The sequence below is a fragment of the Gossypium hirsutum genome, chromosome A05 (genome assembly GCF_007990345.1).
Source record: "Gossypium hirsutum isolate 1008001.06 chromosome A05, Gossypium_hirsutum_v2.1, whole genome shotgun sequence".
NCBI classification, from domain to species: domain Eukaryota; kingdom Viridiplantae; phylum Streptophyta; class Magnoliopsida; order Malvales; family Malvaceae; genus Gossypium; species Gossypium hirsutum.
This window is the reverse complement of record NC_053428.1, coordinates 8,549,477-8,560,050: the sequence shown is the minus strand read 5'-3', so window position 1 is coordinate 8,560,050 and position 10,574 is coordinate 8,549,477. Positions and strand designations below refer to the sequence as shown.

General features: G+C 32.4%; 2 protein-coding genes across 3 annotated transcripts; both read right to left on the bottom strand.

Annotated features, from left to right (window-relative positions):
- Nucleotides 1-607: 607 nt before the first annotated feature.
- LOC107959186 (E3 ubiquitin-protein ligase AIRP2) lies at nt 608-3,036 on the bottom strand. 2 transcript variants are annotated; one of them, XM_016895176.2, is made up of 5 exons: nt 2,683-3,036; nt 1,756-1,906; nt 1,528-1,594; nt 1,150-1,384; nt 608-961 (listed from the first exon to the last, which is right to left on the bottom strand). In XM_016895176.2, exons 1-5 carry the CDS (start codon nt 2,748-2,750, stop codon nt 751-753), a joined length of 732 nt encoding a protein of 243 aa, XP_016750665.1. In that variant the 5' UTR covers nt 2,751-3,036; the 3' UTR covers nt 608-750. The 2 variants fall into 2 exon arrangements, with proteins under 2 accessions (XP_016750665.1, XP_016750666.1); XM_016895177.2 differs by lacking the exon at nt 2,683-3,036 and adding an exon at nt 1,980-2,637.
- A 3,103-nt stretch (nt 3,037-6,139) lies between these two features.
- LOC107959187 (vacuolar cation/proton exchanger 3) lies at nt 6,140-10,033 on the bottom strand. Its single transcript, XM_016895179.2, has 11 exons — nt 9,648-10,033; nt 9,403-9,470; nt 9,281-9,309; nt 8,996-9,192; nt 8,707-8,919; nt 7,636-7,761; nt 7,429-7,545; nt 7,234-7,287; nt 7,030-7,146; nt 6,844-6,940; nt 6,140-6,642 (listed from the first exon to the last, which is right to left on the bottom strand). The coding sequence occupies exons 1-11, from the start codon at nt 9,930-9,932 to the stop codon at nt 6,590-6,592; spliced, it is 1,356 nt and encodes a 451-aa protein (XP_016750668.1). The 5' UTR covers nt 9,933-10,033; the 3' UTR covers nt 6,140-6,589.
- Nucleotides 10,034-10,574: the final 541 nt, after the last annotated feature.

Genomic DNA, 10,574 nt, shown 5'->3' with positions numbered 1-10,574 from the left:
ATGTGTTAAAGTTGTTCACCATGTAGCTTGGCTTTGCCAGGCTATGCTCACAAATGTTGTAGATGGTAGCATTTCTTAATCTCTCTTTGGCTTTGCCTTTGCGATTGGTGATCTCTCTTTGCCCTCAAAGATAATCCAAATACTTCGTATGATTACTCACTGTTTCTTTCTTGCAGTTGCTTAAATTACTAGTTCCGTAGCTGAGAGAAACTAGTTCAGTGTTTACCTGGTGTCCTCATTTTTCCTCGCTGGGTTCGCTTATCCTGTTGTGGTTAATTTGGGTTTGGTCATCTAGCCGTTAGCTCTGTGCCAGTTCCAGCAATCCGCCGTTTGCTTTCTAGTGCTATTGTTTTTGCAAGGAGTGGAGTGGTTCATTTGGTTGGTGCCTAGAGTTCTTTCATAGAAGGTACATTGGTCACTAGTTGGCCATTGGGATGCACATGATGCATGCAAATAACATCTGGCTGAGCGGTAGTTGAACCGTGGGCTGCTACTATTTGTAGCTAACCTGGGTCTTGATTTGGCAGCATATCAAAGCATTAGAAGCTGCACTTTTGCATATCACAGGATTGTTTGTAAACTCAAGCCTATGATGACTCAGGAAGCATTTAATGATAATTATATTATTGTTTTTCATAGCCAGAAAGCATATACATTTCAGAATGGCAAGTATGATTATATATAGATTGATATACAGTCATGCTAGTTTTATATATATACAGGCAATTATGATGCCCTACACTGAAGCAATCACCTAACATGAACATCATAAGGAACAAATACAGGGTCTGGGACAATAAGTGGCAATTTATCAATGTACATGAAGAGCCTATTAGAATTCTCTCTCAATATCAGTGATAAATCAACGATCTCGCTCTTCTCGGTGTAAATCCAAAGGTCACATGAGTTGACCCTTTTGAGACTGTCCCGACAGAAGGGACATGACTGAGACCGGCCGTGCCTGAGATTAACAGGAATATAAAAAACATCAGATCACTTATGAAGCATGAGTGGAAAACCTATAACGATGCAAACACTTCTATACAGTAAAACCGGCTTTGGTAACTGCCAGTATGGATAATTCTACTTTCGAAGAATAAAAAGGCTCAACAGTTCTACGAAGTAGTACTTGGAGAAGAAATAACTTACCAATCCCGATAACACTTCAAACACAGAGAGTGGCTACAGTTAGGCAAAACAACCATGCTGCTCATCTCCAAGCAAATCCCACACTCTTCTTCCCTTTCTAAGTCAATTTCAGAGAGTTTCCCCCTCTCGGATTCATCCTTCTTACGGTACCTCATGGTACACACTTCTTTCTGTTTCCTATCTTCCAAACTGGTAATGCCTTTTTGAAGTTGCAATAAAGACGGGAATATTACCGCTGTTTAAGAAAAACAAACTAGTGAGTCGGATTTCACTGCAATGTGCTAACCATATTGTCAGCCCCAATGATTAAAGAGAATGACTGAGACCGAGAACAAGCATTTCAACTAAAAACTTCAATTTATCAGAAAACTTGCTGACCATAAAATTCTCTAATGCTGGCTTTCCTCTCATACACAGACATGGTGGTCTTGCCATCCGCATAGGTCTGCATCAATTCATGACATTGGAACCCCCATTGTAAGTAATTATCAGGTAACAGATTAAAAATTTGGTCGCAATAAAAGAACAGTGAGAGACTTGGGAGAGAAGGGAGAGTTTGAGGCCTTAAACGTATCTTGGAAAATTGAATGTGGCAAAGAAGCATACCATATAAATAAGTATCCGGAGTAAACCAAGGGCACCAGCTAGTTGGCAGTCGGTCCACTGAACAAGGAAAAGGAAAAACTGAGCCGCAGGGCTGTAAGACAGTCTCATTTGAAGTCGTGCTCCATCTTTCTCCCTCGGATAATCTAAAGCCCTGAAATCAGACCGGAAAAAGCAAGTTAAAAATCAGGCTGTGCCAATAATTAAGCAAAAAAGAATGTCCTTACTATATTGTGCACTCATAATCTTTGACATTAGCATGGACTACTGAAATTTTTACACATTGAGTGGCTCCTGTATTAGCTACAGATACAAGACCCTGTTCATTGTCTATACACCAAATAAAGGAATTGTAAAGCTTAGATCATTTAGAATCAAGGGATACCCTTCACTCAAATCTCATTGTCGGCTTACAAAATTCCATTTGTTTGTGTTTATGCATTCGGAAGCCAGAATTAAGAAATGCTTCGTTCCTTACAATCTATTTCTACAAATTCATAACCATACACATTTTGACTGAAAATTTTAAACCCATTGCTGGTAAACACAATGTGACATTTTGGATTACAACTATCCAGAATACATTTGAGACTTTAGAACTTCAATAATTTGGCTGTGAAAACTTTTATTGTCAAACACTAATTATGGAAACAATCGGCCCCAACAAAGTCAACAACCATAGGAGAAAAAACTTAACCAACAAGTTTTCATTCAAAGTTTGGCCTTTGTTTGAGTAGATAAGCACACCGCTTTATTTTAAGGGAAAAAAACATTTTTCTTCAAAAAAGGAAAAAAATAAAGTTTCAAGTCAACAGTTAAGCAATCAAAATTCACAAGGATAAAAACAGGAAAACCCCATAATTTTTTTTAAAAAAAAAAAGCAAAAGAAAATATAATCCAATAAAAGAAAGGGGAGAGAAAGAGATATACAGAGTATTGGCGTGCTGAATATCAGCTTCGAGCGCTTTTAGTGAATCCTTAAAAGATAACTTTCCCATGACCGGGAATTTTCCCGGAAAATTATTCCCATCAAACAAACACACACAAATCAGACAGCTAAAGTGAAGCCCTCAAAAGGAAAATTCTTCAAACTAGACCCCTCAATTATCCGAATCAAAAGGGAAAATAAAGAGAGAAACAAATTGGTATTATTGTAATTTCGAGAAAAACCTCGTAACTAGCAATACACTATCAGTTACGACATCTTAAAGCAAAGTGAGAACTGAGAGAAGGTGTACGAAATTACCGTGCTGGTCCCTAACTGAAGTATAATCAGGTAAGGGATTTCTGTCAAGCCATTTTAGTGATTCCGTTTTAAAGGCCAATCATGCTGAAGAAAGAAGCAAGATGGAATTGTTTCATGCCACCTGGTCGTAACGTGGCAAAATCATATTGGTCAGGCTCACTGAATATAGTGTGATTGTCAGTAGGGTATCTATTAAAACCCGGTGGTAGCGCCTAAAGTTTTATGAAACCAAGGACATATAAAATAAAATGGTGTACCTTTCTATATGCGTTTTTAATTTATATAATTTTGTCCGAGCTACCCATTCTACTATATTCTTTAGATTATCCGAAATATAAAATTAATATATTTTTTTAGGTTTTAAATTTTTAAAGGGATTGAATAAAATTTTAATTTTTTATAATTTACCACTAAAGTATAATTTTAATTTTAGTAATTTAAAATTTTTAAAAAAATTTAAGGGATTAAATTGGAATTTTTCATTTTAGGGGAGTTGGGCTAGGGCTCATGCTAGCCCCCTATATCCGATTGTTAATTGATATTGTTCTCGATGTAGAAGATAGAGATTTAAATATGTTAAAATGTATTATCTTATTTTTTATGAGTTGGAGAAAAATTGAATAATTTTAAATATTGTATAAAAAATTAATATGAATAGAATTATTAAAAAAAATTCTATACAGCATCTTAGGATTAAGTTATTATTTATAATAATTATTTACATTAAAATGCAGTAGTGGATGGTAATGGGTTTAATAATCTTCAAAAGTGTGCTTAACTTGTTTATTTAAATATAAATTTACTAATTTTTATTTAATATATTATTTTATTGAATTCAAAAATATTAATTTATACTTTTATAAGTATCATTTTAACTGGTAGTATTACTAATTAATATTTCTTAATTTGTAACCTGATTTTATTAACAATTTTTTATTATTATTTATGTTCGAGAATTTGTGATTATCTTTTTCTATAATAAATCTTTAAAATTTAAATTCGTGTTATTTTTTTAATAAATTTTTTATTATTTTTAAGAATTATTAACATATTAAATCATTTGGAGAATAAAATTACTATTATATTGATTTAATACAAACATGCATAAACGCACAATCAAACTCTTATTAAAACATAATAGAGTTAGGAAAAGTGGGGAAAAATTAAACATAGTGGTTGAATAAACATGGAGTATTAGTGCTGCCCCATGATTATTGTAGTTCAATGATTACTATATAATATGTTCTCAGTATTTTAGGTATACTTGAATATTTTATATACATGAATGTATTAAGGAGGTATTTTTATTATAAGGATTTGATTAAATTGATATTTATTATTAAATAAATTAATTTTATTTATGTATTATTAAGAAGAATTAAATAAGACTAAATTGGAATAGAATTAATATTGATTGTTTAATAAACATCATTTACTAATTTAACAAAGTTAGTATTTTTAAAAGATTTTTATGGTTCTGTAAATAAAATCTTTTGTTTGAAATTAAATTGCAATCAGAAAAAATAATTTTTAAGACATTTTTTATACGATAAATGTTAAGGTTGTTATAATTTGGACTTATTTAACTTCTTTCTAATAGAATAGAGATTATATTATTTCATTTAATAGAAGAACTAATTTGATTGAGTTCCTATAATACAAGACCTTCCAAATACTTAACCCATAATTAATCTTAAAATATTTTAGTTAACTTATTATAATAATTTGAAACTTATATATTTGATTTTAAAATATATATGTATCTTTTCATTAAATTAATTAAGGTTTGATGAATTTATATGGGGAAGCACTAAAGGATATGCATAGATAGGGCCAGTTAAAGGATAAGGTCAATCAGCCAGTTTGTTAAGCTAAAGTCCTCAAATTTTGCAACTTGGCATCGTTGATGTATCTTTTTATCTTTTAATTATTGCCTTTCTAAAACGTCCATATCCCGACAAGAATTAAAAATAATAATAAATGAAATGTCATATAGAAAATATCTATCACAGCACTAGAAGATTTTAATCTATATATGAAAGGCAACATTTATGAGTTTTGTTTTCTTATCATAAAGAAGAGTCTGAATATGATTTTTAGTGCGAAATGTCAATAATTTTTATCAACTTTGATGAATGATATCCACAATCACAATACAACAAGCGTGCCTTCATTAATGGTGTATTTTCATATAGTTAAGTTAAGTGCGACTTTTATTTTTATTACTATTAGTAGTAGTTGTTGTTTTAAGAAAACGACTCTTCATAAAACAAATAAAACAACACACACACAATTAATCAAAATTCCTAAGCATCAAATAATTTTCTTCATCTTTTGTTTTGTTTTGTCTCCTAGACATTAACCATTTGACGAAAGATTATTGTTTACATTTAATATCACCTGAAACGTAAGGAAAGAAACTACCAAAATATCTCAACATAAACTAAACATAAACCTTGTTCACTCAAACATGCTACTAAAAAGTAGTTCTAAACTATGATCTCGATCGGTGTAACCTGTGGGGTGTATTTCGTATTTTCAATCGAACAGATTGTAATATCATGACAAGAAGCTTTTCGACTCTGCAACAACAAATAACATTGTGACGACATGAATGAGGACGTATTCCCCACATAAATCGGGTTTTCTCTCCTAATTAAGCTCTGCTATTTTTTCCAGTTAAACTCAAATTACTCCGACAGATATATTTTAGTATGATTAGATTTCTAATCTTAACCTATTTAAAGAGGCCTTATATTTTTGTTTTGAGAGGCTAATTAAGAGACAATTAAAGATGTAATACTAAAGAGTTTTTCTTTTGGGAGCAACAAGATGTAGTTACAAATGAGTTTTTGTGAGAATTTTCATGATAACTATGGAGAGAATTTTGTTCCTAAATTAGTGCTTTTTATTCAGGGTTTGAGTTTGTGCGTTTAGTACATTTAAGTTTATTTTCTTCATATTATACTTTTGTTTGTTTATTTTTTTTTTTTGTGAAAAGTCGAAAACTCCTTTTTCTATTATTTTTATTCGCTTAGGAGAGTTTTCAACATAATATTTAATATTTTCTATTTTACTTATTCTTTGTTTATACAGATTAGTTTCCGACAAATGACTAATGATTTATTACATCACCACAAATAAATGACAATTTGTCCCTACTTTGGCAGCATTCGATTAATGGCATAGTTTAATGAAAACAGCTAGAGAATTAAAACTTTAATCACCCTGATGTCTTCTTTTCTTCCACACACACACACACACACACATATATATATGCTGCCATTATAAACTAAACATCAGAGACAAAAACCTTATTAATGGATCACAGAGACAGTTTATTTACAAACATATAAATATATTTCAAATGATTGGAGAAGCTGGTTGGATTTCTTGTCATATATTGTCTTGAAAATGGCCTCAAGCATTTTGCCACTGTAAATACTCAAAAGCGTCGTCGTTGCTTAATATTCAAAATGGAAACCAGATAGTTTTTCGAGCGTTGTGAAAATGAATGATTGATCGGCAATGTCGTCATTGTGTCAAGGGTAGAATCAACTCCCCCTCCACCAGAGAAGGCGTGGCCGCCACCTAGGCTGAGATACCAGTTGATGGTTTGAGTCCGAGCTTTACATTAGTTTGATCTAACAAGAAAAATTTGCAATTAGTTAGTGTTTAGTAATGAGAAGTTAAGAACTTGGCTGGTAGCAACACAAAATGTATCGGAATCTAAATTAACATGTTAATTAAAATTGTTATCTTAAATATGATTATGTCATAATAAAAATGTGATTATTTGGTTTAATAAGGGAAATGGGGATTTAGGTGGGGGTAGCTTAACTTACCCAAAGGGGCTGGAATTTTATGAACAAAAAAGCATGCGGCAATGGCAGTGTAACAGAGGCAAAGAACTATTCCTTTCATGTAGTGTGAAGTTCCGTCCTGAGAATGAATAATATTGTGTATATATATATTTGTATAGAAATCAGGTAGTATATATAATTTTATGTTATGTTATAAAGAAAAAGAACCTGCAAAGTGAAGGCTACAACAAGGATTGTTAAGGCAAGAGAAGCAGTTTCAAGAAGACTGAAATCAAGGTCCATTCGGACTCTCATTATCCAGCCAACCACAACACATAAGGGAACCTGAAATTCATAGATAAATTGATCAGTCCCAGTTCCCTCTTAACATTCATTTTATAATTAAACCTGTTTTGGCTTCCTAAATCTTACAGCAAACATAGATATTTGAGTTGCAGAACCCAAAGCAACACCCAGAGATATATCCTGAAAAGAAAAAAGTCCCATATTGAAATGATTGATAAACTTTTATTTTATGTCCAAATAATATTATTCATAAACAAATGATACCGTTGCATTCACTTCAAATTAGAAATGAAAATAAAAATAAAAATTGTACGTACGTACCAACTTATTCTTAAAAGCAAAGATGATGGCTCCAGCATGTTCGGCAGCATTCCCCACAATAGGTATCAAAATGATGCTGATAAAGCTAACAGAAATGCCCCAAGATTCTGATGCAGCCTGACATATTAATAAACACATGATATACTTGTTTTGTTTTGATACAAAATTGAAAAGGCAGTAACTGTTTGAAAGGGTATACTTTGGTACCTCAATTGTGCCCACCACATACTCGGATAACAAAGCTATGATGAGAGTCATACCAACCAACCAGCTAAATGCACTCCAAAATCCTATCACTGCCTTTTCTTCCTCCTCTTCTTCTTCTTCGTCTTCCTGCCCGTATCATTCATTATTTAAGTCACTAATTATGGCTTATTTCTCATCATACATCCATGCCACAAAATTAAGTCAAATTTATAATCTTCTTCAAAAATTCAAACTTTTAAATCCAAAATAATTTATCTAAACCCAAATTCCATTGTTGCTACTTATATATACGGTAAAGTCAAGGGACAGACAAGGTCTTCCGCCTTTTTCCTCTCCTCAAAAATTTGTAATATTATTTTATAATCCGTAAAATTGTTTTATATTTGCATTTTCACACCCCAAACATTTATAATTTACTAGTAGCCCCCAAGAGAATTTCTGCCTTTATCCTTGTACTTAAATTTTTTTTCTACTATAAGATAAAAGGAATACATTCTACAAATGAAATCTACCATAACAGTCGGTGATTCATAGAATAATGTTCAGCCACTAAGTTCGGAGTTAATTTTTTAAAAGTTAGTATATATTTAAAGTTTAGTATTAACATTTAAGGGTTAGGGTTTAATATTTATCAAGGTTTAAGTACGTATTTATGTTTTGGGGTATAAAAGGAGAGCAAAGGTCTAAATCATCACAGATTTAAAATTTAATAATTAGTGTTGAAATTTTAGTATTCAATATTTATATTTAATAGTATAAAAAAATAAAATTATTATGGAATAATGTCTATTATTCTCCAATGGGAATCACGGACTATGCAGGGTAGGGGTACCTTTCGAGTTAAATGCAAAATCAGTTGTGAAGTTGGGCGTTCAATTTTTTTAGAGAAATACTTTTTCAGTGCATATTTTTTAACTATGGGAATTAAATAGAAACTCGAGATTCTAATGCATGCATAGACAAAAAGGGACTGTAACGACTGTTACCTAAAAGAAGGCTTTATTTTTTTTCTTTTTCATACTTGTATACCATTTTTTAAGCTTTACTTTATTCGAAACAATTAATAATCACCTGACGAGAGTCGAAAATCTGCCTATGAGTTTTAAGCTGGAAGATGATATATCCGATATAAGCCACAAGCATAAGAATGCCACTTGCTCTTGACAGCTGAAGTGTAGAGTCAGCAATCAAAACCCCTGGCGCTGCCGCGTATCGAGACATCAATGGCAACATGTGGCAAAGCAATCCCAGCAACAGCAGCGAAGAGTTCACATCTGCTTGCTTCTGCAATAATTTCATTTTATAAAATCATCACTATAATATATAACATTACTTAATGAACCCAAACTCGATGTCTTACCCTGTCATATCGTTGTTCCTTTTTGAGGTTGGCTAGGCCTCCACAAAGGAGAGAGGAGCCAAGAACAAGGAGGAGATTGGAGAGAATGGAACCCAGAAGAGAGTACTTGAGAACATGTATTTTGCTTCGGTAGAGAGCAAATAAAGCTATTATCAGCTCTGTTGCATTTCCACATGTTGCATTCAATAATCCTCCAACTGCAACCAAATATATCAATCCTCATCTCTCATTGTTTTCGATCCTCAACATTTTTATTCAGTTATGAGAAAAAAGGAAAAAAATTACCTGTTGGACCGGTGTAGTATGCAATTTGTCTGAGTTATTATACGAAAAAATAAATAAATAAATCGTCAGAAATCTTGCATATAAAAATATAGTAAATGAAAAGAAAATAGCTTATAACTTACTCAGTGAGGAAGCTGACTCGCTCGGCAAGCGGCGTAAGTCCAAGCAAACTCAAAGCAAATATCCAATGCTATTTCCAACAATAATTCGCATTCAAGAAAAAAAAAATCAATTATCACGACACCCTTCTCGTTGCATTACGGTTGGAGTAAAATAATAATTAATGACCATAATATCGTATGTTGATCTTCGAAAAGAAGATACTTCTGCATTAATAATTGAAAACATGGTTTAGGTAAGTACTTACTCTCCCAAAGTTGTAGAAATCAGCAGCAATGGCCAAAGGGATGGCGGGGAAGAGAACAGCAAGCTTCGTACCAAGAATGACCTCCTGCAAATTTGCTAAGAACTGTCGAAGCATCTGAAACCGAAGCTTGGAAACCAGCAAGGGGTCGGATTTCTTATGCAAAAGTGAATTCGACATGTTTTGAGCTGTCCGAATCCCATTGTTCCATGATTCTTTACCCATCGCAGCCTTCTTAGACTGATCTCCTCCATTCTCCATACGATAAAACTCCCCTGCCGGTTCCATTGATATCCAAACAATATAATATGATGAAGAAGAAACTAATTGAAATTACTAACTTTATTTCTTTTCTATCTTACCAACATTAATAAAGCAAATCATGTAAGGTTTTTGTTGTGTTTTTATATGCAAATGGGAAGCGTAGCCGTAGATATCAAATGGTTTATTGACGTCGTTGAAAAGAATCGAAACTGTACCGTTTCATTTTCGGATGTGCAGCTTCCTGGAATTTTCCCACTTGTCTGTTTTCATCCTTGCAAGAGAATTTAGCCTTCCACGTACAGTTTACATATAGATGAAGTGTCAAGCTGGGGCTGTTGTAAATCAATAGTTTTGCACCTCTTGCTTCAAATCAAAGCTGGCTCCCTTATTAATTCGAAACACAGTATTAATAAAGTTAAATTTTGATGAATTTATAAATTTATTATATTGGATATACTATGAAATATGAATGTTTAACAAACATAAAAATGATATCAATTCACATATTTAATTTCCTCATTAACATTACACCACATAATTAAACACAATTAATTGTACCATTAATATATATCAATGTATACATATTCTTTTTCCAGCATTAGAATTTCAGGGCATGGAAGCTTTTATAATATGTAAAGTTTGCATAGAATTTTTTGCACTTTGGAT

Bases quoted from the DNA above. Each gene is read 5' to 3' on its own strand.
- LOC107959186 (XM_016895176.2), bottom strand. From the start codon at position 2,750: ATGGGAAAGTTATCTTTTAAGGATTCACTAAAAGCGCTCGAAGCTGAT. The intron at 1,907-2,682 runs GTATATCTCTTT...GTCTGATTTCAG, and splicing joins ATTCAGCACGCCAATACTCT to GGCTTTAGATTATCCGAGGG. The intron at 962-1,149 runs GTAAGTTATTTC...TGTTAATCTCAG, and splicing joins TTGAAGTGTTATCGGGATTG to GCACGGCCGGTCTCAGTCAT.
- LOC107959187 (XM_016895179.2), bottom strand. From the start codon at position 9,932: ATGGAACCGGCAGGGGAGTTTTATCGTATGGAGAATGGAGGAGATCAG. The intron at 7,288-7,428 runs GTACGTACGTAC...TTTTCTTTTCAG, and splicing joins TTGCTTTTAAGAATAAGTTG to GATATATCTCTGGGTGTTGC. The intron at 6,643-6,843 runs GTAAGTTAAGCT...TTTTCTTGTTAG, and splicing joins TAAAATTCCAGCCCCTTTGG to ATCAAACTAATGTAAAGCTC.